At 40.7% G+C, this 27,587-nt stretch overlaps 1 protein-coding gene across 1 annotated transcript in view; it reads left to right on the top strand.

Annotated features, from left to right (window-relative positions):
• Btk (Bruton tyrosine kinase) overlaps positions 1-27,587 on the top strand; it is a 41,552-nt gene that overhangs the window by 1,496 nt on the left and 12,469 nt on the right. The window contains exons 2-7 of the mRNA XM_048336102.1: positions 7,928-8,098; positions 9,239-9,337; positions 12,625-12,693; positions 17,305-17,386; positions 26,217-26,345; positions 26,778-26,845. Coding sequence (XP_048192059.1) covers positions 7,958-8,098; positions 9,239-9,337; positions 12,625-12,693; positions 17,305-17,386; positions 26,217-26,345; positions 26,778-26,845 — 588 coding nt within the window. The 5' untranslated portion in view covers positions 7,928-7,957. The remainder of the gene's footprint in view (positions 1-7,927; positions 8,099-9,238; positions 9,338-12,624; positions 12,694-17,304; positions 17,387-26,216; positions 26,346-26,777; positions 26,846-27,587) is intronic.

The following is a 27,587-nucleotide window of genomic DNA, read 5'->3' on the forward strand; positions in this document are numbered from 1 at the left end:
CCTTCCCTCATTTTGCATGCCAGGCTCCTGAAGTAAGAGTGCTACAGCCTCTACACACTCAGTTATTTGAACAAAACAATGTTACTTACAAATAAGCCACAAAATACAAATATTCATGGAAATGTAAAGGTTATACTGAAAACAGTATCCCTTAGGACTTGTCCTATCTGCCCTATTTTGACCTCTTATTCTTTGACTAACAAAAACTATTTTCTTGTGTTAAAGTCAAAATTCCTGTTGCCTGTGTCTGTTGATCTTTTTGTTTGGAATCTTTTGTAAACTCCCTATAGGAAGAGCCAGTATAACTTTTCATCTACCTCTAGGGTATTGGTGCAATTTTAAATTATCATTATGATTTGTTATTTCCATTTGAGAAAATTTCAAGTTTCCTTTCAATGGACTAGACCATACCAGGAAGTCACTCAGGTATAAGGGGAAAGATATGGCTTTTGAAAACCAGAGTCTAGATATTTTCCAAAGAGCAATCCTATACTACTACCTTTTCCTCATCAGTGCTGAGATTTGAGAACGAGGGAGAGTCAGAATTTTCAGTGAGGCAGTGCTCAATAAGAAGTTAGAGAAGAGACCTTGACCTATATTTCTCCAAAGCTGCTTCGTTATGCATGAACCATAAACAGGGGAGGGGAAGGGAGAACTTCAGCTGAGGACCCCGAAACAATTGGGCCACGTGTGACTTTCAGTTTCTGTGGAGATTTTATGTGCAGTAACTGAGGACAGGTTGAGAACTTCATAAACCTAGAAGCTTTACTCTCAGGCTTTCCTCACCCTTTGAAAGCCCTCACCTGGTGCCTTTAGGGCTAAATTGGCTATTTGTACCTAGAGGAGAAGCTTGTCTCACTGTCTTGCCTCCCTGAAATGAAATTAAACTAGTCTATTATCTCACCTCTAGAAAAGGGAAATTCTAAAACAAGAGAAGTTAAATTTCAGACAAGTAATTACTAATTCTAGATGCCATGGCACTAAGCTAGGCTTAGTGTCTCCCACTAGCTTTATAGTAGATAACACCTCTGACATATGAGTTTTGATGTTCCTGGTTGCCTAGGCTATTTTCAGGGCCTTGACTATCTCTTTTGCTGAAACTACTCATTCTTGCTGGGTGTGATGGTGTACACTTGTGATCTATGTACTTGGGAGTCTGAAGCTGGAGGATTTTGAGCTCAAGGTTAGCTAGGGCTAAAACATTTAATAGTGAATATATGTCATTTGGTAATGGAGGAAAAAATAAATAAATAAAATGTCTAAACCAGGGAAATTAAACTTAGGAATTAAACTGAAAAATAAAACCAAAGAGGTTCACAGGATGGAAACCCTAGCAGTTATCTTTAGGGCAGAGGGACAATACTGAAAGTCTTTCCACCAACAATACACTTGCAGATTGAGTATCTGGGTCTTGTAATATTGTAAATTGTTCAGAATATATTGTCTCATGCATGGCAGAAGAGATAATGAACCATGGAGACCTAGACATTTCCAACATCACAGAATAAAAATGTACAATATTCATCACATGAAATACTAGAGGAAGAACCAGAACTCTCAAATCTTTTGGAAATGACTATGGCAGATGAGAATTTACCTGATAGCATGCAGCCAGAAAACTGATTTTGGCTGGATATCTTCTTCACAATTTGGTTATCTATAGCACTGACAGTGCAGCTTATCATGAAGTAATTAGGTTTCAGTGAAGCCCAAATAGAGCTTTTTGGGAACTTAATCAGTTGGGGTGCTTTATGGCTATGATTGTTAATGGATTTTGTTGTTTTTGTTTTTGTGGTAGTACTGAAGCACATAGGGCCTCTCATTTTTTAGGCAAATTCTAAACAACTTGAGCCACACCTCCAACCTTTTCTTTTCTTTTTTTACTTTATTTTTCAGGCAGTGTTTTGTGCTTTTTGCCAAGAGCCAACCTCAAACTTGGATCCTCTTCTCTATGTCTCCTGAGTAACTGATTATTACAGCCATTGACCACCACTCCTAGATTGCTGTTTGAGATATTATCTTGTTAAGATTTTTGCTTAGGTTTGTCTTAAACCACAATGTCCTGTTTGTCTCCCAAGAGGCTGGGTTTAAAGGCATGCACCTGCTTTGTTATGATATTTTAAAGACTTGGTTCTAAAGAGTTCTCAATAAAAATCTCAGTCAGAAGAGTAGGATGACTTAAGGGACTGAGAAAAGATCTTGGGTAGACCAAATTCACACATTAGTCATGTCATGTTCTATGTCTAAGCAGTTCAATAATTCTACGACATTTCATTGTGTAGTATCAGAAGATAGGACTGGAAAGAAGAAGGAATAATGCAAAGTGTATATTCTAACAAATAAGCTTCATTTTGCCTAAATAACTGAAAATTCATTCTGAAAGCAAAAATTATGGTCACATGTACAAAAATATTCATGGGAAGCCGGGCACTGGTGGCTCATGCCTGTAATTCTAGCTACTCAGGAGGCTGAGATCTGAGGATTGTTGTTCAAAGCCAGCCTGGGCAAGAAAGTCTGTGAGACTGTTATCTCCATTTAACTGCCAGAAAACCAGAAGTGGCGCTGTGGCTCAAAGTGGTAGAGTGCTTAGTCTTGAGCAGAAAGAACTCAGGGACAGAGTCCAGGCATGGAGTTCAAGCCCTGTGACTGAACAAAGGAAAAAAGGAAAAAAAATACAAAAAAAAGAATATTCGTGGAAACATGGTATATACTTTTTAAAAATAACCTAAATTTCCATCAACAACAGAGTGGAGCTAATGGCTCACACCTATAATGCTAGTTACTTAGGAGACTGAGATCAGACGATCAAAGTTTGAAGCCAGCTCAGGCAGACTCTTGTCTCAAAATAACCACCAGGTAGTTGGAAGTGGAGGCATGCATCAAGTGGGAGAAGGGCTAGCCTTGTGCTAAAAAGCTCAGGGATAACACCCAGGCCCTGAGTTCAAGCTCTAGGAGTAATACACACACACACACACACACACACACACACACACACACACACACACACACACACAGAATGTACAAATTGGACTATATTCCTCAGATAGAATATACTGTGCATCTAAAATGAATTAAGACAAACTAGAGCTACCAAAGTAAAAAAGTAAAATAAAACATTGCATTGAGAATAAAAGGCAAATGGCTAGGGAATATATACCATTTTAAATTTTTTTTTTTTGCCAGTCCTGGACTCAGGGCCTGAGCACCATCCCTGGCTTCTTTTTGCTCAAGGCTAGCACTCTGCCACTTGAGCCACAGTGCCACTTCTGGCGATTTTCTGTATATGTGGTGCTGGGGAATTGAACCCAGGGCTTCATGTATACGAGGCCAGCACTCTTTACCACTAGGCCATATCCCCAGCCCATTTTAAAATTTTAAACATGGTGTCTGTTGCTCATGCTTTTAATTATTGTCACTCAAGAGGCTGAGAAAGGGATTTGAGACCACCCCAGGCATACATGTGAAATCACTTCTCAATTGATAGCATGGAGTGGTATCATGTGGTTGTCATCATAGCTCTGTGGGAGCAAAGAGTAGAAGGATTGCAGCTCCAGTCCATCCCTTCACAAAAAAAGGTCTGGGAGAATCTGTATCAACAGAATCTGGGCATGTTACTCCAGCTACAATGGAAAGTGAAAAATAGGTGGATCATGGTCATGTGTGTGCCTGGACAGGAAGCAAGACCCTATCTCCAAAACAGCTAATGAAAAAAGGGCTAGATGTGTAGCTCACTGGTAAAGTGTCTGCTTAGTAAACAAGAGGGCCCTGACTTTAAACCTCACCAATGCAAAAAAAAAATTAAGCAGGTAAACTACACTTCCTATCTTTAGTGGATACTTACATATGTAGTAGTAACACAAGACTTGCCTAGGTATGACAACTAATTCGTGATATTGATAACCCCTATGGAGTTAGGGAACTAAAATTATAGAGTACACAGGGATATTTTGGTCAGTGAATAGTATTTTATTAATAAAAGTTACCTGATGCAATAATGGCACAATGTTAGGATTCTAGAGAACTCAGTGGCAAGTCCAGAGGTGAAATATCAGTCTTGTACTATTCGAAATATTCTATTGTATACAATAAAGTATGCCAAGTGAAGTGGTTCACACCTGCAATCCCAAAACTCAGGTGGCTGAGGCAGGAGGATCATGTGTTCAAAGCCTTCCTGGGCTACATATTGAGTTCCAAACCAGCCTGGGCTACAAAATGAGACTGTGTCTCAAAAAAGAAAAGAAAATTGTGGCCTGGTATAGTGGTTCTTTTCTGTAATCCCAGATGGTTGGGAAGTATAGATAGGAAAGATCATGGTTCAAGGCCACCTCAGGCAAAAGTTAGTAAGGCTTCCTGGTCAACCAAGAAGCCTAGGATGGTGGCACACATTTGTGATCCACTTACACAGGAGACATAATTAGGAGGATCACAATTCATACTTGCTCTGGCAAAAATGACTCAATTTAAAAAATAACCAAAGCAAAAAGAAACAAAAAAACAAAACCACTTTGTTTGTAGCTCAAGTTGTAGAGTGTTTGTCTAGCCAGTATGAGGCCTGCCTGAGTTAAAACTCAAGTACTTCCAAAAAAGATGCAATCAAAGTTTTATATTCTCAGAAAGCAAGAATAACCTGAGAGGGGAGGGGGAGGAGAGAGAGTGGGGAAGGAGGGAAATACAGGTTCTACTCAAATTACCCAAATATTGATTTTATTTTATTAACTATAAAATATCTTGGAAAAAATACAAGTGATTCTAGTAATTGTAAGGTTCTCAGGAAAGGAAACTCGCAACATGGTTCAGGCAGAGAAGAGTTTATTGGGGGGAGAGCAAACTGCCAGCTCACACAAGATGGAGGCATGGGGAGACAGAGGGGAAGGAAGAAGACAAAAAGAGAGAAAAGAGCAAGAGAGAAAAGGAAAGAGAGCCAGGACTCATGTTGAGCCAGATTATATAGGGAAAGAAGGGAGATATGGCCAGGTGGATTGGATGTGACCTCAGAGAAGGAGGAGGTAACTGCCTCAAGATGTGCCAGTTACCTAGGTAACACAGGTACTGGGCACAGACTTAAACAGGTAGTACTCAGTGAGACAGTCTCCTGTAGGGGATTTAAAGAAGGAAAATATAAGCAAAAATGGCAAGAATGAGAACAATATTTTCCTTAAAAGAGAAAAAGAATAGTTACAGCACAGGCAGATCACGCTTTCAGGCCTAGAGGAGTGGGCACAAGTGTCCCAGGGTTTTAAATCTTGTCTTATCCTTTGTATTCACCATTTCTTTTCACAGAACATTCAGAGAAGTCTGTGCCTATTGCTCTTTGCTGATAGCCATAAGGGGGAGGACAGGGTGTTAAGGTGGCTGGCATTATGCCCTCTTGAAGGCAAAAACCAAACTGAACCAAAACAAAACAGTCTGGGAGGTGAGGAACTATAGCAGAAAAACAGCAAGGGTAATAAATGATGGACTAGCAAAGACTATACAGATAAATGAAGCCTGTAAGAGCCTTGTTTTTCTCATCTGTTGTCAAAAATAAATGAAATAATGCATATAAAATGCCTGTCAGACCCCCTGTACATCACCTTGAAAACAAATTGATTAAAAAATGCCTGTCCAGTTGGGGATATTGTTTAGTGGGAAACTGCTTGTCTAGCATGTGCAAAGATTTGGGCTTGATTATCAGCATGTGCACAGAGTGCATACAATGTCTGACAAGTAGATGGCACTGAAACAGGATTTTGTTTGAATCATCCTATAAAGAGAAAGGCTAAAACCAGAATCTTGCTGACCTATTCAGTAGTACTTTAATGAAGAGTTAAATGAAAACACTGCTTCTTGGACATTCTGGCTAAGTAGTTGTTTGATTAGTTCTAATATCTCATAGGTTTTCCAAAGCCAGGCACCAGTGGCTCACACCTATAATCCTAGCTACTCAGAAGGCTGATATCTGAGGATCCTAGTTTGAAGCCAGATCTGGGCATAAAAAAATTCAAGATTCTTATCTCCAATTAATAAGCAAATGAATGAGTGACTCAAATGGAAGAATGTCAGCCTTGAGTGATAAAGCTAAGCAACTGAAGGTGCTGAGTTTAAGCCCCAGTCCTGGGGCTGGGAATATGGCCTAGTGGTAAAGTGCTCACCTCGTATACATGAAGCCCTGGGTTCGATTCCTCAGCACCACATATATGGAAAAAAAGCTGGAATTGGTGCTGTGGCTCAAGAGGTAGAGTGCTAGCCTTGAGAGAAAAGAATCCAGGGACAGTGCTCAGGCCCCAAGTCCACGCCCCAGGACTGGCAACAAAAACAAAAAATACAAACCTTGAGCAAAAAGAAGCCAGGGACAGTGCTCAGGCCCTGAGTCCAAGGCCCAGGAATGGCAAAAAAAAAAAAAAGTCCCAGTTCTGACACACACACACACACACACACACACACACACACACACACACACCTCTTACTAAATTTTACAGTGTTTTACCTTATTATAGCAAAGATAAGAGCCGTTGATAAGAGCCAGGCTAGTTTCCTAATTGTCCAACTGCAATTAGTTCATTTGTTTTGTTTTTGTTGCCGGGGCCTGAGCACTGTTCCTGGCTTCTTTTTGCTCAAAGCTAGCACTCTGCCACTTGAGCCACAGTGCAACTTCTGGCCCTTTTCTATGTATGTGTTGCTGAGGAATCAAACTCAGGGTTTCATGTATACGAGGTGAGCACTTTACCACTAGTCCATATTTCCAGCCCCAGTCCAACTGCAATTAATTCCTTGCTATCCTGCAGTTTGTATGCTGGCTAAATTTTTCTTAATAGGCTTCCTCTTTTTGAATTCTCTCCACAGAAAGCAAAGAGGCTCCAAAGGTTATCTATGTAAAAATCCTTGCATTTGTAGTTTAACAAAGAGATAGAATGATATAACACTGAAACTATTTATTTTTATTTTTTGCTGGTCCTAGGGCTTGAACTCAGAGCCTGGGTGCTGTCCCTGAGCCTCTTTGTGCTCAAGGCTAGTACTCTACCACTTGAGCCATAGCACCACTTCTGACCCAGACTTCTCTGTTCAGACAGAAAATACACAATATTCAGATCTTAGTCTCCTGAGTAGCTAGCTAGGATTACAGGCATGAGCCATCAGCATCCAACTTGAAACTCTATATGAACTGTTTTTGTTGTTGTGTTTTGTTTTTTGGTGCTAGGGAGAGAAGTGCCCCATTTTTTGTTTATTTGTTTTGTTTTTGTTGCCAGTCCTGGGGTGTGGACTCAGGGCCTGAGCAGTCCCTGGCTTCTTTTTGCTCAAGGCTAGCACTCTACCGCATGAGCCACAGCACCACTTCTGGCTTTTATCTATATATGTGGTGCTGATGAATCTAACCCAGGGCTTCATCTATACGAGGCGAGCACTCTACCACTAGGCCATATTCCCAGCCCCAGAAGTGCCCCATTTTTATAACAATACTTTCCATTTTCCTGTCTTTTTCGTGTGGCAGCACTATGGCTTGAACTCAGGGTCTGGGAGCTGCCCTTAATGTTGTTGTTTTTTTTGCCAGTCCTAGAGCTCAGAGCCTGGGTACTGTCCCTCAGTTTCTTTACCACTTGAGTCAAGCACCACTTCTGTCTTTCTCTGTTTATGTGGTACGGAGGAATCAAATCCAGGGCTTCATGCACGGTAGGCAAGCACACTACCACTAAGCCACATTCCCTGCCCCTTAGCTTTTTCACTCAATTCTGACACTTTATAGCCTGAGCCACGGCTCTACTTCTGGCTTTTTGATGTTTAATTGGTGATGAGAATTTTGTGGCCTTTCTTACCCAGGCTGGCTTCAAATCTCAAACCTTGCTAGCACTGCACCTTTTTGTTTCATCTTAAATAGGTAGCAAGGCTAATGGGGAGTCAGAAGGGGTGGGGATTAATGTGCTGGGACCTCAAGAACTTTCCTTATCAACAGTACAGACGTGAACTCCAGAACAAAGAAACAATGGCCGCAGTAATTCTGGAGAGCATCTTTCTGAAACGCTCCCAACAAAAAAAGAAAACATCACCTTTGAACTTCAAGAAACGCCTCTTTCTCCTGACTGTGCACAAACTTTCCTACTATGAGTATGACTTTGAACGTGGGGTAAGTTTTTCAGCTGTGAAGACTGAATTTGAAGATTTCAAGGACTTCTATAGGTCTCTATGGTAGGGGAAGGGATAGTAGAATAGACCTAAGTACATTAAAGTTGACAGAATACGTCCTAGCTTAAAACTAGTTACAGCTGTGCTGGGGCAAAAATTCAAGTGTGCTAAAAAGCCATCGGGAATTCTTGCCATGGAATCTTACAATTAGTAAGTACTTATTAAATGTTTTTTGAAAATGAAATCCAAGAGTTGGAAATCAACTTTTTACTGCAGAATTGTAAATGTATGTTTATTTGTCTATACCTGTCTGTCTTCCCCATTAACCTTTGAGGTTCATTATTATTATTTTTTTGGTTGTGGGGCACATGCTCCTGCCAATACTTGGGCTTGAACTCAAGGCCTGAGTGCTGTCCCTTAAAGGCTTTTTCACTCAAGGTTTGCATTCTACTACTTGAGCCACAGCTCCACTTTTGGCTTTTTAGTCGTTAATTGGAAATTAGAGTCTCACAGATTTTCCTGTCCAAGCTGGCTGCAAATGGCAATCCTCAGATCTCAGACTCCTAAGTAGAGATTACATGCATGAGCCACAGCACAATGTATCTTGATCTGTTTTTCCCCCTTCCATTGTTCTTCCCCATCTTTCCCAATCAATCCCTGTCTGTCACCTTGTACTAACATTAATCTAAAATGGACCAAAGACTTCAATATAAAACATGAAACCTTGAAATGACTAGAGGAAGGAGTAGGGGAAACATTAGAACTTGTGGGTATAGACAGAACTTTCTGAGAAGAGTTCTAAGACTCAGAAAATTGAAAAGGGAATGGACAAATAGGATTTGATCAAGCTAAAACCTTTCTACCCAGTAAAGGACATAGTTACTAAACTAAAAGACAGTGTACAGAATAGAAGATCTTTGCCATCTGACAAGGGAAAGATCCTTTAAAAATTTCTTTTGACATTACTTTCCCACAGAGATTGCCATCCATTTGGTAGTTAAAGATGGTTAGATTGATGGATCTCAAAGATAGTTCCTTTTAAATACAGGTCTTGGAGGGTACCTCATCATGGTGCATGATTAGATAAAAAGATTCATGGTTCTTAATCTTTCTCCATTTTCCTCCTCATTTTCTTTCTCAGAGAAGAGGCAGCAAGAAGGGGTCAATAGATGTTGAGAAGATCACTTGTGTTGAAACAGTGGTTCCTGAAAAAAATCCTCCACCAGAAAGACAGATTCTGGTAAGAAGAAACTGTGTCAGAGCGGGAGGGCTCAAGATTATGGGAAAATTCAGTTTTCTGTAAAGTCTGGTAATGCTATACAATGAGGAATACAATCACATATAAATAGATAAATGTCTTTATTCTATTATGAGTCTTTATTCTATACTGAGTCTCAGTGTCTTTCCTCCATATGCAGAACAGACAACTCACTTAACCTGACATACTTAATAACCAATCATAAACCATTGCCACATCAGGTTTTCAAACTGAGCAGAGTGGCTAGGTTTTCTTCCTTCAGTTACCAACATCAGACTTTCATACTTGAGTTAAGCCTGTGTCAAGATCCTAGAGTCACATGAGGTGTTTTTTGTTGTTTTATTTTTGTACAGGTACTAGGGCTTGAACTGCAAGGCTTGTACTCTCACTAGGCTTCCCCATACCTAGTACTATATTACTTGAGTTACACTTCCACTTCCAGCTTTTTGCTGGTTAATTGAGATAGTCTCACAGACTTTTCTGTCTGGACTAGCTTTGAACTGTGATCCTCTAGATCTCAGCCTCCTCCTGAGTAAGTAGGATTTCTGGTGTGAGCTATTGGCTGTGGCACATGAGGTTCTTTAATATCTCACTATGTGTTATCCTCTCACTTCTTGGAGCTTTTTTTATTTTATTTTATTTATTTATTTTTGTCATTCATGGGGCTTGAACTTAGGGCCTGGGCACTGTCCCAGAACTCTTTTGCTCAAGGCTAGCATTCTACCACATTCAGTCACAGTCCCACTTCTGGTTTTCTCCTGGTTAATTGAAGATAAGAGTCTCACAGACTTTCCTGGATGGGGTAGCTTTGAGCCACAATCCTCAGATCTCAGTCTTCTGAGTAGTGAGGATTAGAGGCGTGAACCACTAGCATCTGACTGATTTGATATTTTAAAATACAGAACTTTTGGGAGTGGGAATGTGGCTTAGTGGTAGAGTGCTTGACTAGCATTCATGAAGTCCTGGGTTTGATTCCTCAGCACCACATAAACTGAGAAGGCCAGAAATGGCGCTGTGGCTCAAGAGGTACAGTGGTGGCCTTGAGCAAAAAGAAGCCAGGGACAGTGCTCAGGCCCTGAGTTCAAACCACAAGACTGGCAAGAAAAAAAAAAGAACTTTTCATTTTTCCTGATTATAGTAGTAATGTAAGAAGACCCTATGCTGAAATAAAACGAGCAATACATTATAGAAATTCTGGAGACTAAACACTAACAAATAAAAAAATGTTGCATAATCTAATTATGCAGTCAAAAGAACTATTAGCATGATGGTATATACAGACTTTCAGATGCTTTTATCTACCAACAATTCATACACTTGCACTCATGTATATGGTACCTAATTAGAACACAGAATCATTTCATACTATTCATCTTGCTTTGTAACCTTCCTTTTCTTTCTTTTCGAGACAAGATTTTTTTTCTTATATCACCTCAAAATTGAGATTCTTTTGTCCCTGCCTCCTGAGTGCTGGGATTATAGTCATGTGCCATCACACCTAATTGTATACTTTTCACATTCTTTTCCTAGATGTCAGAAGTCGAATTTTGTTTTTTTGTTTATGAAATCTCAATGGTTTGAATTTTATTTTTAGTCTATTTCAGTTTTTTAGAAGTAGGATTGGAATTTCATATACTTGTGAAAACTATGTAAGATACTATTGTTTCTCTACATTCTTTTCTTTTCTTTTCTTTTTGCCAGTCCTGGGGCTTGAACTCGGGGCCTGAGAACTGAGCATTCTTTTTGCCCAAGACTAGCACTCTACCACTTGAGCCAGAGTGCAACTTCTGGCTTTTTCTGTTTATGTGGTGCTGAGGAATCGAACCCAGGGCTTCTTGCTTGCCACTAAGACTCATTCTCAGCCCCTCTCTACATTCTTTATCCAGTTTTCTGGATAGTTTAGATTTTACTTGACAGTCAAGTAAAATATTATTTCATTGCTTATTTATTTTACAATTTCCTTTCACTTAAGGGTGGATGATTATGTGTCCATTGCGTACACATATTTTCTTCCTTCTTTTCCTTTCTTTTTCTTTCCTTTTCTCATCTCTTCTCTTTTACTTTCATTTCCTTCTCTTCTCTTGTCCTTTCTTTGCAGTAGTGGGGATTGAACTCAGGAACTTATACTTGCTAGGCAAGCCCCTGTATTTTCACTTATGGATTTTCAGTTAATCTTTTTGGCCCATTTTTCTTTCAAATTTTTTGCCAGTCCTGGAGCTTGGACTCAGGGCCTTGGCACTGTCCCTGAGCTTCTTTTGGTCAAGGCTAGCACTCTACCACTAGAGCCACTGCAACACTTCGGGCTTTTTCAGTTTATATGCTACTGAGGAATCAATCCCAGGGCTTCATGCATGCTAAGCAAGCACTATACCACTAAATCACATTCCCAGCCCATGGCTTGTTTTTCTATTAAGATGCCTAGTAGTTTCAAAGAGCTCTTAAAGTAATAATATTAATTCTCTAACTAATATGTATTAAAATATTTGTCCAAATTATTGTTTTTCTTTGAAAAATATAAAAACCAAAATATAAAAAAAATGTGCTTTTTATAGAATAAAGCATATACTTTTTTATTTTGCCATACAGGGTTTTAAAATCTGTGTTATTTAGTTAGTTCATCTTGTTCTTAATAGTTCTGACCTTTAACATTATAGTAGAAAGCCCTTGTTTCCAACAAGATCACATATGGACATTACATTTGCTCTTTTTTTAGCCAGTCCTGGGCCTTGGACTCAGGGCCTGAGCACTGTCCCTGGCTTCTTTTTGCTCAAGGCTAGCACTCTGCCACTTGAGTCACAGCGCCACTTCTGGCCATTTTCTGTATATGTAGAATCCAACCCAGGGCTTCATGTATACCAGGCAAGCGCTCTTGCCACTAGGCTATATCCCCAGCCCTACATTTGCTCTTGATCATTCATAGTTGCGTTTTTATACCAAGTTCTTTAATTGAAATTTACTTTGGTACATGCTATAAAATATCTACTGCATTCTTCTCCTTCTAATATTAGTAGTTCAGTGTTTGTCCCCAATGTGAGTTATTGAGAAATTTCGTTTTTCCTAGTAACTTGAAAGGTCTGAGGGATTCTTAAGTGCTGAATCCTATGTACATGGTCTTTACCAGGCTGTGGGAAGTTAGTCATCACTAGGAATCAACATTGTGTGTTCAGCAAGGTCTTCTGAAACTGCTGTAGAAAGCCTCCAATACATAAAGAAGTTCAGAAAACAGCAGTGCATCAGTAGGATAATCCCAATTTCTTCTTTCATTACAGAGAAGAGGTGAAGAGTCCAGTGAAATGGAGCAAATTTCAATCATTGAAAGGTTCCCTTACCCCTTTCAGGTGAGCTATTTTCTCTCATCAGTTCTAAGAAGGACCCTACAATGAGGTTATCCAGGATGGAGTTCAGGGCAGAGGTCAGAGAGAAGGCTACTAGGTCTCAATGCACTGAATTTGAAGTAGACCAGCTTGTTGTGCCTACTGCACAGTAGGCACAATAGATTGCTGAAACAACAAGGTTTTCTAAAAGATTTATTTCCGAGTTGACCAAGTATAGAGGTGGGATACCCAAGTCTCAGCTATGTTTCCTTGACAATGCTTGGGGATATTTGTAGAGTAAAGCAGCACAGGGGAGCCCATAGGTTGGGAGAATATCTCACTAGCCATACAACAGACAAGGGCCTCACATCTAAAATATACTTATGTAATGCCCAAGTCGAGAGAGACCCACCAAGAAGACCACCGAGAGCCAGACGTTCCAAAATGCAAAAAGCCAGGCTTTATTCAGGCGAGTTGCAACTCGGGCCTCGTCCCTTACACCGATGCAGCGGAGATAGGGAAGAAGCCCTGAGCTGGATTTCTACAGGGCTCATAAAGTCAAAAACTACGAAATTTACAGCAAGCAGGTGTTTGGGCAGAATTAGGGTACGGACCGAAGGCTGATTGGCTCGGGGCTAGGGGCATTCTAGGACTGTCAAAGGTTATCAAGGGAGTTTCCCAGCTGTCTGGGTTTTTATAAGCTGTCCTGCCAAATGGGGTGATTGACAGTCTGGGTCTGTTTCTAGTGTCCATTTATCTCATACTTTGTGCAGTCCTTCCCAAGGCCAGGCACAGCACAGAGTAGCTTCTTTAACTTGTAGATAGCTTTGTTCTAGGAATTTACAAGCGCTGTAGGGAGTCTGGCTTTAGGGTTGTTAAAGAATTTGCAGCTTAACAGCTTTAGCACAAACAAACCAGTTCCTGAAACTTAAGCATGCTCAGGGTCATTTATATTTTAATGTAAACAACAAACTAATACCTCAAAACATAGTCACTTTAATTTAACCCTTCACTTAGACTCAAAAAATTAAATTCCCCCAAAACAAGTCCTCAAAGAAACAACCACTGTGAGGATAAAGTGAGCTAAAGACTTAAAGAAATACTTCTCTGAAAAGGAATTTTTTAATGTAAAATCTCTAATTTTTCCCTGGGACTGGACATAGACTGTGATCTTTCTTCCTATGTCTTCCAGTAGCTGGTATGACAGACATTCATCATTATACCTGGGTTTATTTGTTGAGATAAGGTCTCATTAACATTTTACATAGGTGGCCTTGAAACAATGTCATTGTGATCTCTACCTACCTTCTGAGTAGCTAGAGTTATAAACATGAGCCATCATGCCTGATTTTTTTCTTGTTGCATTGTTTTTCTGATATGATTTCACTATGTAGCCTAGGCTAACCTTGAGCTCAAAATCCTCTGGCTTCAGACTCCCAAGTACATGGATCACAAGTGTGCATGACCATACCCAGAAAGAATTAGTGGTTTCAGCAAAAGAGATAGTCAAGGCCCTGAAAATAGCGTTGGCAACAAGGAACATCAAAACTCATATGTTGGGGGGCTGGGGATATGGCCTAGTGGTAAGAGTGCTTGCCTTGTATACATGAGGCCCTGGGTTCAATTCCCCAGCACCACATATACAGAAAATGGCCAGAAGTGGCGCTGTAGCTCAAGTGGCAGAGTGCTAGCCTTGAGCAAAGAGAAGCCAGGAACAGTGCTCAGGCCCTGAGTCCAAGCCCCAGGACTGGCCAAAAAAAAACCCCAAAAAACAACAACTCATATGTTGGGCTGGGAATGTGGTTTAGTGGTAGAGTGCTTGCCTAGCATGCATGAAGCCCTGGGTTTGATTCTCCAGTACCACATAAACAGAAAAAGCCAGAAGTGGTGCTGTAGCTCAAGTGGTAGAGTGCTGGCCTGGAGCAAAAAGATGCTTAGGTACAGTGCCCAAACCTTGAGTTCATAGCCCTAGGACTGGCAAAAAAAATGTTAGAGGTGTTTTCTATAGCAAAGCTAGTGGGAAACTAATGTATAACTTGGTGCTATGGTATCTAGGATTAGTAATTTTTTTTTAAACCAAGGAGAGCACAGGGGCTCAGTAGAGTCATTGAAGTAAAATATACAGAGCAATGGTTAGTGTAAATGAGACTAGGCCTGTTATGTTTGTTGGCTGGTGATTATCAAAGTTAGGAGTCTCTCCTCCCATGGCCTCTTGGAGACAAATACCTTATTTTTTTCAAGTTCTGGGGCTTGGGACTCAGGGCCTGAGCACTGTCCCAGGCTTCTTTTTTCTCAAGGCTAACACTCTACCACTTGAGTCACAGAGCCACTTCTGGCATTTTCTATTTATATGGTGCTGAGGAATCGAACTCAGGGCTTCATGCAAGCAAGGCAAGCACTAAGCCATATTTCCAGCCCACCTTATTCTTTTTGATAGTTACATTCTTAAGAATGGCTGGGAGATCCTTGAGAGATGGTCCTAAGCTACAGACTAAAACATGCTGGTTTACAGTTTTAAGCCTTCCTTTAGTAATTACCCAGCAGATGACTGTGGTCTATGGAGCACGAACTTGGTTTTAGCTGGATGAAGAAACAAGACTGAAAAAATCCAAAACTGTTTGCTTTCCAATTTTCCCAATCTAACATAGTTTTTTTCCTATTGCTATACATGGAAAAGAAAAAAGTTACAACTCAGATTCCATGATGGCATGTTCGGTTTATGATAACTGCATTGGGAAAGATACTCTGCTTGTTGAGTGAACATTTCCTTCTGGTTCTGCCTCTCTATCTAATGGTGATCATGGGGGTTGAGAAGATGGAGGAATGAGTGATATCAGGAAGTTCCACATGGAGAAGATCTCTTAGTCCCATGCATAAACCTAAATTCTTCTAATGTGAAATAGCTGAAGTGGTAGCCACATAGGCATCTGTTTAGTGGATGCAATGTAAGCCAAAAAGTGAAGAGAGAAAGATTCAGTCTTCAGTGTGGCTTATGTCTTGACAACTCTGGAGGCTGCATGTTGTAAATATTGCAGCCTCTGCAACAGTGAAAGCCAGAAAAGGAAGTGGAAAATCTCAGGGGAGGGGGCTTTCTGTCATGGATTTATGAGCATAGTAAGACTAACAAGCAAAAAGGAAAAAATCTAAAATGGTTTTATTTACTTCCCTGACTGTTATAAAGGGTGTGAAGGAAGGCTGTCTTTGACCTCATTTTTATTACCACCATCTTTCAACAAGATGATGTTGCCTGTGCTAGTGGATGATGTTGAACATTACATAATTTAAATTAATTTAGACTTGACTGGAATTTGTTGTGTGGTGTGTCTTAACTTTGTGAAGGATGAAGCCAAGTATTTGTATTTAATGCATCTTCACAACATCTGGCATGATGTCTTGAATATGGCAGATGTTCAAAAAATGTAGACTAGGGCCTGGGGATATGGCCTAGTGGCAAGAGCGCTTGCCTCGCATACATGAAGCCCTGGGTTCAATTCCCCAGCACCACATATACAGAAAATGGCCAGAATTGGCGCTGTGGCTCAAGTGGCAGAGTGCTAGCCTTGAGCAAAAAGAAGGCAGGGACAGTGCTCAGGCCCTGAGTCCAAGGCTCAGGACTGGCAAAAAAATGTAGACTGAACTGGGCACAAGTGGCTCACACCTGTAATCCTAGCTACTAAGGAGGCTGAGATCTGAGGATTGTGGTTTGAAGCCAGCCTAGGCAAGAAAGTCTGTGAGACTCTTATCTCCAATAAACTACAAAAAAAAAGCCAGAAGTGGCACTGTGGCTCCAGTGATAGAGTGCTCACCTTGAGCAAAAGAAGCTAAAGGACAGTGCCCAGGTCCAGAGTTCAAGCACCAGGGCTGGCAAAAAAAAAAAAGTGGACGGATTAGGTGATAGTGTTAATATGTACTTTCTCAAAGTAAATTTTTTTTTTTTTTTTTTTTTTTTGTGGCCAGTCCTGGGCCTTGGACTCAGGGCCTGAGCACTGTTCCTGGCTTCTTCCCGCTCAAGTCTAGCACTCTGCCACTTGAGCCACAGCGCCACTTCTGGCCGTTTTCTGTATATGTGGTGCTGGGGAATCGAACCTAGGGCCTCGTGTATCCGAGGCAGGCACTCTTGCCACTAGGCTATATCCCCAGCCCTCTCAAAGTAAATTTGTGGTCCCAAATTTAATTTGTTTTGGCTAATTGTGGTGTGGGAGACCATAAAGAGTGGCCTCTATAATATCCAAAGGAATAACACATGTACTAACCAAGACATAAGTTATATAGATCATCACTTCAATATCATTCTATATAAATTCAAAGTTTGATAATAAGACAGCAAAATATCCTTTGCTAGAAAAAAAAATAAACTTCTCTGCCAAGTGCTAAGGGAAACATTATGGACTAAGGATATACACAAGTTGAAATACCAGTTGAGGAACTAAGAGTATTAAAAAAGCTAAGAGATTCAACATCTTCTTTCCTGAATAGTTTAGGATTGTTCCAGAACCCCTGCACAACTGACTGAAGACCCTACCTTTCTTTCCTTTCCACAGTGAATATATAAAGTTATATTTAAATTTATTGTGGCCAGGTCTTTCCCTCCACTCCCAAAATCCTAACTGGGGGATTCTGTGTCCATTGCTCCAGGTTGTATATGATGAAGGGCCTCTCTATGTCTTCTCCCCAACGGAAGAACTGAGAAAACGCTGGATTCATCAGCTCAAAAATGGTGAGAATTACTTGGAAAGTATAAGAGTTTTTACAGGGGAAAGAAAGAGAGAGAAAGAAATAGTAGGAAGGCAAAAAGGGAAGAAGAGAAGGGCGAGGAGAGAGAAGACAAGTATAGAGAAAGAAAGAACTAATGAATGAATGGAAGGAAAGTAATAAAAGAGAAAGAAGTGAGGACAGAAGAAAGGGAGGGAGAGAGAGAGGGACAGAGGGAATGAGAAACCAAAGGAAAAAAAATCCTATTTTGCTTTAGTATTAGTTATACATCTTAGTATCTCATCATATGAATAAAATATACAAGTTAGAATAACAGGTTCAACCACCACTCAGTGCAATTTTGTAATTATGAAAGCCTCCATTTCCCTATTTATAACAGAGTCTAATATGGGCTGAGAATATGACTTAAGGGTAGAGTGCTTGCCTAGTGTGCATGAAGTCCTGGGTTGATTCCTCAGTACTACATAAACAGAAAAAGCTGGAAGTGATGCTGTGGCTCAAGGTGGTAGAGTGCTAGCCTTGGGCAAAAAGAAGCTCAGGGACAGTACCCAGACCCTGAGTTCAAGCCCCAGGACTGACAAAAAAAATCTTGATTTTAAGCTGCCTGGTATCACTTCAAAACCAGGTAGCTTCTAGCAAGTATTCCAATGTGATTGAGTCTCAGTTTCTTTTCTTTTTCCTGAATGGGAATAATGCTACTGCCATCTCTACCTACCTCCTGGGTTGTTCTAAGAAACAAGCAAAGAATAATCTATGTGAAATAGATGCAAAACTGTAAAGCACGATGTAAGGAAACACTGCACATCTCTTTGTTGTGAATAAATATTTCCCAAGGAGCCATTTTGTGTTCCTCACTTGGTGTGCACTTAAACTTGCCCATTGTTTCTGTGCTGCAGAAACCATAACGTGCTTAAAGATAAACTTGCCTAAAAGGCTTGCAGGATGCAGGCACTTATATTTGTGTGTATATATAGCCACATGTCAAGTGACTGAAAAATGAACTGGTTGAGTTGACATCAGGAAAGGCTGCCTAGAGAAACAGGAAGGAGGGTAGCCTGACAACTGCATGGCTAGGTTATTGCATGATAGCACTTTGTCTTAAACACTTACATTCTGATCCTGGGTATTTGGTTATACTATCTTTCTTATTCACTGTTTTGAAAGCAAGAAAAAAATTTAGTTGTAATGTCTTTCTAACTGAAAGAAGAAAAGAAGAAAAGGATCACTCATTGAATTCTTTATTTTTGTTTTGGTTTTGGTGGCACTGGGATTTGAACTCAGGGACTAGAGAGCCTTGCTACTCAATCTACCACTTTTTCTCCTCTCCTCTCTTTTCATCCCCTTCCCTCTCTCTTCTCCTTTCTCCTCCACTCCCCTCCCCTCCTCTCTTCTCCCTATTTTTCCTCTGAGGGTCTCATTATGTAGTCTTCACTAGCCTCAGACTCATGATCCTTCTACCTCAGCTTTCTGAATACTGCAATTAGAAGCATTTCCCAACATTAGCTCACTTACTATGAGCTCACTTAGCTCATTTATTTAATTCTTGTGTACAAAACCCTGAAGATATACAAGATATTCAAGATATTCATATCTTGGGGCTGGGAATGTGGCCTAGTGGCAAGAGTGCTTGCCTCCTACACATGAAGCTCTTGGTTCGATTCCCCAGCACCACATATATGGAAAATGGCCAGAAGGGGCGCAGTGGCTCAGGTGGCAGAGTGCTAGCCTTGAATGGAAAGAAGCCAGGGATGGTGCTCAGGCCATGAGTCCAAGGCCCAGGACTGGCAAAAAAAAAAAAAAAAATCATATTTTGTACTTACTATCTCATTTAATTCTCATAATAATCTTAGGCTAGAACATCAATAGTAATAATAATAACTAACACTTAATGAGAATGTACTATGAATTAGGTTCTGTGCCACATATTTCAAATGTATTAGCTCATTTAATCTTCACAATAATTTTATGATGTGTCATTCCCCCTGTTTCCAGATGGAAGGAAATAGTTTACCCTGCTTGACCATGTACACATGGCTAATGAGTAGTGAAGCCATGATTCAGGCTCCAGATGTCATGGTCTGAACCAGTATGCCACTTAAAAGTCAGAGAAATATTCATAGAGACCAAGATTAGGGAGAAGCAAGAGAGAAATAATGTGTGGCATGTTCAAGATAGAAACTCCTTAGCTAGGTGCCCATGGCTGACATCTGTAATGTTAGCTATTCAGGAAGCTGAGATCTAAGAATCACAGTTCAAAGTCAGCCTATGAAGGAAAGTCCAGGAGACTTCATTTCCAATTAAGCAGCAAAAAGCTGGAAGTGGAGCTGTGGTATAAGTGGTAGAGCACCAGCCTTTAGTGAAAAAACTAAGCAAGAGGCCCAGAAATCAAGCCCCAGTACTAGTATGCATGCACATGCACACAGAGACATGCACACAGACACACAGACAAATAGGAGCTCCTTTACACTGCAAATACTAGTTTTAAAACCAATAACACTTTAGTCTGACAAGTATTTTTTGAGTGCCCAGTATACTCAAGGCCTGAGTTATGACCAATGGATAAGGATGTTCAGCATTGTAAGCCTGATTTATTGACTAAGATGTTAAGCTTACCATATTAACTGTGTAGGTTGAAAACACAAACAATTCATCTGAGCCCTTTGTGTCAGTAAATCATGTGTCTGGGTCAGCTTAGCCATTTCTCCCATTCTGTTTCACTGAAGATATTTTTCCCATGGGTGTATGCCTTGTTAGACTTGCCCAGATTGACTACAGGAGCCAGATACTTCTAACAGATACCTTCTGGAAAATGTAGATGAGATCCTAATAACAGCAGGCTGGCGCCAGGTACTAGTAATGCTAATAGTGAGCTACTCTAAGAATCATCATATCCCATTACAGTGATGCTATCCCTCTCTTGGTTAAAACATACCAAATGCAAATCACTATCATAGAAAAGAGACCTCACTGGGATATGGATCACAACTGTAGAATACTAATTACCTTCTTTGATCATGAGGGGCAGGAGGGAGCCTACTGTGTTACTGGATATGAGCAAGATTAAATTATGTGAACAAATGTGGCTAACTATATAACTTAGATCTGTGTATTTAACATATGTAAATTATGCCCTAGTTTTCAAAGTGGACCTCAGGTACTGCATATACAGCTGCTATATTTTTCTCATGTCACATACTACGCAAAGGTTATATCCATGAGGAGTTAGCCACAGACTCTGTCCTTCCATTTCCTTGAACATGGTAGCAGGCATTTTTATGTTACATCACCACAAATACTGCTTACACACCTTCTTTTTTCTTGAGCTGAGGATTGATACTAGGGCCTCTCTCATGCACCATACCGTTGAGTTACACCATAGCATTATACTCGTTCTTGAATTGTTGTTTGGTAAAGCTTAATAAATAGAGCATATCCCAATTGCAACATCAGAGATATGTGAATAGCCTGGCCTCACCCAAATGAATGGAAGAATGGCATTGGCAAAACTGCAATCCGGGGAAGAGTGATTCCTGCATACCTGAGCAAAATATTAGCTATTATCCTGATAAACATGGATAGCAGAGATCAGCCCATGGGGTGTTTGGAGAATATGCACCAACACTTAATTTTTCCACACAATGCATCCGTGAGCTGGTAATCGGTTTCCCCTAAGCTCTCTTACTTTTGTAATTTTCTTTTAAGCAGCTGGAAATACAAGCTCTGGATTAGCCAATGAAAGAAGGGGTGTTATCTTCAAGGGACTTCTTAAGTGGCAGATATTATTTTGGAATGTTGGGAGGGTTCTTAATGAGAGGATAAGGAGGTCGGGAAGCTTTATTTTCCTTCATTAATGTATTAGCATAGCTTAGTTTATGAGTGGCTCGTAGTATTCTTGGCACATCTGCTAGTGCCAGCCTGCATAGGCACAGAGGGCCTAAGGGTCCTCAGATCCCTGGGTGAGGAGACTGACATGGCATGGGCAGTAGGTGGAGGTGGTACAATCAATTAGCACTGACAATGAAAAGTATCAACAACATTATTCAGAATTTCCATTGCATCGAAGTGATAAAGGGCAGAGAGACTCTGGTTGGTTTTATGATTGTCATAAAATTTTCTATAGGCAATAGAGCTCTCTATACCCTGAATGGAGCCTGCCACCCTGCCCTTGGTAAAGGTGAAGAGAACTGGTCAAGATGTGTGCGCTGATAGGCAAGGGAGAGTGGTTAGAAGTCTTTAAATACATGATGAAAAGGAGAATGGAATGGATTTCCTTAGAAAGGCTAACTCATCCAACAAATTTAAACAACAGGGATAGGGGAGTGGGATCAAATGGAGAGAGGCTTGATGAGTGAAGTGAGGAGGTGGAGGAAATGTAGTCATAAAATCCAATGCAGAATCTACAAAATTAAAAAAAAATGAGGGAAAGGGTGGAGTTGGGGGGAATGATGGGGAATGGTGAAAGGGTGACATTGAACAAGATTCATTCTATTTATATTCTACTTGGTTGAATAGAAACTCCTTTGTACAACAACTTAAAATGAAAAATTACAAAAGACATCAAGATAGCACTTTAAAAAAAATAACACTTGGGGGCTGGGAATATGGCCTAGTGGTAGAGTGCTTGTCTCGTATACATGAAGCCCTGGGTTCAATTCCTTAGCACCACATATATAGAAAAACCCAGAAGTAGCGCTGTGGGATCAAGTGGTAGAGTGCTAGCTTTGAGCAAAAAGAAGCCAGGGACAGTGATCAGGCCGAGTTTAAGCACAAGGACTGGCAAAAACAAAAACAAAAAATAACACTTGTTTGTTAACCTATAAAATACACCTGACCATCAGAATTTCTGAGCCTCCACCAAAGCCTTCATTGAGTGGACTGTGACTGGCAAGCTCTTAAGGACTTGAATTCTCTCTTTTTGTCTTTTCTATCTACTTCTCCATCCTTCCTTCCCCTCTCCTCCTTTCTTCTCTTGTGAGGACAAGAAATTGTCTGAAATTACAGATGTGCACTTCCTTGCCTGGTTTCAAATTGTATGGTGGAATGTTTTGTTTTAAGTTTGGTTTAATTTGTTTTTGGGTACTGGGTTTGAATTCAGAGCTTTGTACTTGCTAGGTAAACGTCTACTTCTTTTGTTTTTTGCTTTTTTTTTTTGTTTTGTTGTTTTTTTTTGGCCAGTCCTGGGGCTTTGGACTCAGGGCCTGAGTACTGTCCCTGGCTTCTTTTTGCTCAAGGCTAGCCATTTTCTTTTCTTTTCTTTTTTTTTTGACATTTTTTGTTATTTTACTTTTATTGTCAAAGTGATGTACAGAGGGGTTACAGTTTCATAGTAAGGTGGTGAGTACATTTCTTATCCAGCTTGTTGCCTCCTCCCTCATTTTTCTCCCACCTTCCCTCCTCCCCAATCCCTTCCTCCCCCACCAGTTGTACTGTTGGTTTACAGCATATTTTCTTGTAAAGTATTGTTGTTGCATTGGTTTGCCTTTTACCCTTTGTCTCACCATTTTGATGTTCCCCTTCCCATCCCTAGTTCTGATAAATGTATATTCAATACCCATGGCACCAAAATCAGATACTGTGACATCAGGGGTAAAACCATAAGGAAGAAAACCAAAAGAAAAAGGCATAATTTAACATAGTATGTTATCAACATTTTTTTTTTTGGCCAGTCCTGGGCCTTGGACTCAGGGCCTGAGCACTGTCCCTGGCTTCCTTTTGCTCAAGGCTAGCACTCTGCCTCTTGAGCCACAGCACCACTTCTGGCCGTTTTCTGTATATGTGGTGCTGGGGAATCGAACCCAGGGCCTCATGTATATGAGGCAAGCTCTCTTGCCACTAGGCCATTTCCCCAGCCCCTCAACATTTTTTTTTTTGGCCAGTCCTGGGCCTTGAACTCAGGGCCTGAGCACTGTCCCTGGCTTCTTCCCGCTCAAGGCTAGCACTCTGCCACTTGAGCCACAGCGCCGCTTCTGGCCGTTTTCTGTATATGTGGTGCTGGGGAATCGAACCTAGGGCCTCGTGTATCCGAGGCAGGCACTCTTGCCACTAGGCTATATCCCCAGCCCCCCTCAACATTTTTTTTAACATGCCTTCTTTCCTTTTGTCTCTCCACATTTTTAATCCCATTTTACAGTGCATTTATTCACTTCTCATTATATATACTCTGAGTTAACCCCACCAATTATATCTCTCATTTGATTTTCTTTTTATACTTTAATTCTAAAATTTCCATCTTTTTATAGTTTTTATATCTGAAATGGATTTCTTATTCTTTCCTATATTTGTTTAAAGGAAACATGGTATTTCTCTTCCTGTGCTCTTATATACTAGTAAGTCTGGCTGGCTGTTTTTTTGTTACATGATATACTTTATGAAAAGTACATGCGAATAATTTAAGATCTAGAATAATCAGCTTGGCTAATATGAAGCTGGGCCCCACTCCCTGTGAAAATTAAGGACTATTTCCTGATGCAGATACCTTTCCTATCTTATTCTATGAGAAAACACATAAAGGTCTCAATATAGACCAAAGGACTTCACCAGGCCTGGCTTTCCTTTGGCAGAACCTCTCCCTCTCCTCCAGTTTCTAGATTCACAAAGTTACTCAAAGTGCATTCATCCTTCTTGGTAATCTCTCTGGAACCAGCAGCGGAGGGGAGAGGTGGGAGATAGATGGAGGCAGCCTTAAAGCCAAGTTTACCTTACTGGGCCTTCTAAGTATCCTGGTAAATTTCTCCTATTTTGATTCCATTCTCCCAAGAAGACCTTTTAGAAATATATCTAACTTATGGGCTGGGGATATAGCCTAGTGGCAAGAGTGCCTGCCTCGGATACACGAGGCCCTAGGTTCGATTCCCCAGCACCACATATACAGAAAACGGCCAGAAGCGGCGCTGTGGCTCAAGTGGCAGAGTGCTAGCCTTGAGCGGGAAGAAGCCAGGGACAGTGCTCAGGCCCTGAGTCCAAGGCCCACGACTGGCCAAAAAAAAAAAAAAAAAAAAAAAAAAAAAAAAAAAAAAAGAAATATATCTAACTTTTGTAGTTGGTTCTAACAGAAAGACAGCCATATCTAGAAGACGTTTCCCAAGGAAAACTATCAATGTCATGGGAAGGTTTCCTTCTTTTAAAGACAAGAATCCTAGTTTTGATGGTCCATTACTGTCCAACAACAAGAAGAGCTTCATTGGTGCTCTCCCTCTTACCTGCGATCACTTCAATACTTGGCTGGCCATTTTCTATATATGTAGTGCTGGGGAATCGAACCCAGGGCTTCATGTACATGAGTCAAGCACTCTTGCCTCTAGGCCATATTCTGAGCCAAACGTCTACTTCTTAAGCCATGACTCCAGTCCATTTTGCTCTGGTTATTTTTGAGAGAGGGTCTCACTTTTTTGCTCTAGCCAGCCTGGACTACTATCCTCCTACTTATGTTTTCCATCATAGGTGGAATAACAGGCACAATCCACCACACACAGCTTTTTTCTGTCGAGATAGGAACTTGAATTTTTTTTTTGCCCCTCCTGAATCTTGGCCCTGGTGCCTGCCATTGTCATATATTTCAGTTGCCTTTGTTAACTGTCGGTTATCTGACACCTTGATCCTCTGGATGCCTTTAGTTATTGACTTAGTGATAATGTTTTGGGATTATAAACAGTGTTCCCACCTTCCTGCATCTCAGTCTTTGCACAGTACTTCAGCTTCTGAGAGTCTTTGAGCTTCACAGGACTGTGATGGAAATGAAGCTGCTATGTTTACCTCTGACAATGAGCTCAGCTTATCTCAGTGGTCAAAGGAAGATTGGAACCATGTTGATTTTAAAGGCAGGGTCATCTTCATATGCTCTTAATCTCAACTCTCTTAACTATTCCATAGACACAAGAAACCTACTGCTGGAAATTTTCACTAGGGCAAATATCCTGGAAAGATCTCTTGGGCACTAGACAGTTGATATATTAAAAATGAAATGAGAGCCAGGTGCTGATGGCTCATGCCTGTAATCCTACCAACTAAGGAGGCTGAGATCAGAGGACTGTAGGTTGAAGCCAACCTGGGCAGGAAAGTTTATGAGATTCTTAGCTCCATTTAACCACCACAAGAAAAAAGGCCAGAAATGGAGCTGTGGCTCAGGTGATAATGTGCCAGGCTTGAGCTCAGGGATAGAGCCCAGGCACTGAGTTCAAGTACCATGACAAACACACACACACACACACACACACACACACGGTGTGGGGGGGAGAATGATGCCTGGTTTTAATGTTTATGCCTTCAAACTTAGCTACTCAGGAGGCTGAGGTCTTGAGGATTGTAGTCCAAGCCAACCTGGGCAGAAAAGTCCACAAAACTCCAAAATAACCAGTAAAAAGCTGGTCTGGAGATATGGCTCAATTGGTAGAGGGCTAGCTGAGCAAGCAACCAGGAGGCCCTGCTTTAAAACACCAGTCAGGCAAAAAGAAAAGAGTTTGGAGTGCATTTTTAGTACATTGTGGAACAAATGAACGCTCTCAACCCTTCCCTTACAGAAAGATTGTCATGGCTACTGCGAAAACATAGATAATGTTTCTGTTGTTGGGCTCTGGAATCATCAGATATTGTTATCATGTTAGTTGAAGGTGCTCATCATGACAAACCAATGATGACAACAGCACAGGAAGTGGCGGGGGGGGGGGCAGGACACACAGGCAGACTGGACAGTCATGTGAGCCAATTGCTCCATGGTTTGCATTCCTTCGGGGTGGCTGGGGAGGCTCACCACCATGCTTCCTCAAAGAAGACAACATGCAAATGATGGATTCTTCTGCATATCACATGTGATCTGTCTTTTTTTTCTCCTGCTACAGTAATCCGGTATAATAGTGACCTGGTACAGAAATTCCACCCTTGCTTCTGGATCGATGGGCAATATCTCTGCTGTTCTCAAACAGCTAAAAATGCAATGGGCTGCCAAATTTTGGAGAACAGGAATGGAAGTAAGAGATCTGCTCAATATAATTTCTTCCTTTTTTTTCGTGGGATACTAGGGTTGTAAAACAGAGGTTATGTATGTTAGGCAAGCACTCTACCACCCAGTTCCATCCCCAGCCCAAATTATTCCTTCTTTGATCCTATCACACTCCCAAGTGTCTGTAGAATGCAGGCACACAGAACATTTACTGGCTACTACAGAAAAGGGCCTAGAAGAGGGGAGCTTGTGGGGACTGAAATCCAGATAGTAATCAGCTCTTTGAGCTATGTGATCTGGCATACAGACACTTCTAATTTGCCTAAAGACTTTGTGTGCAGCAGCAATTGCCCTAACTAAACTCTCTGGACTCTTCCCTAACATGCATTCTATATTATTACCCACTTCTTTTTCTCATTCTCCTACTACTTATTCTTCTTCTTTTTCTTCTTTTTTGCAGGCTTAAAACCTGGGAGTTCTCATAGAAAAACAAAAAAACCTCTTCCCCCTACACCAGAGGAGGACCAGGTATGGAGGAAAATTGCATACTGCTACTGCTTTAATGGAAATTTACAGGCAAACTCTGAAACACATCAGGGTCTTAATATTCTCTGGAACTTTGCTTGAGAGACAGAGAAAGAGAGGGGTTGATTTGTCTGTCTTCTTAGGATTTCCTCTTCAATGAAAAGATAGAGGGCTATCAGCTAGTTTTTGGAACCCATTGAACTTAATCATCTATTTAACTTTTTAAGAAAATGTTTTTAGTTTTTAAAAAAATTGAAACGATTTTCAAACATACAGTAAAATGGGAAGAACTTAGCACTGAATTACCCATATACCCACTCAAAGATTCTACCATGAACATTTTCTGTTTTTTGTTTTGTTTTGTTTTTTAATTGAGGCAGGCTCTCCCTATTTAGGCTAGGCTGGTCTCACACTCACAGTCCTTATTGCAAAGGAGGAATCTGAGATTCAGAATCACTTGTTAGCTCCATGTACTAGTTTAATTTCAGATAAGTCTCTTGACCTTGCTTATACATGTTTTTTTTTTCTCAAATTTTTATTATCAAACTGACGTACAGAGAGGTTACAGTATCATACGTTGGGCATTGGATACATTTCTTGTACTGTTTGTTGCCTTGTCCCTCATGCCCCCCTCCCTCCCCCCCTTTCACTACCCCCCCAGGTGTTCAGTTCACTTACACCAAACAGTTTTGCAAGTATTGCTTTTGTAGTTATTTCTCTTTTTTTTACCCTGTGTCTCTCGAAT

This window comes from Perognathus longimembris, chromosome 28 (assembly GCF_023159225.1).
Source record: "Perognathus longimembris pacificus isolate PPM17 chromosome 28, ASM2315922v1, whole genome shotgun sequence".
NCBI classification, from domain to species: domain Eukaryota; kingdom Metazoa; phylum Chordata; class Mammalia; order Rodentia; family Heteromyidae; genus Perognathus; species Perognathus longimembris.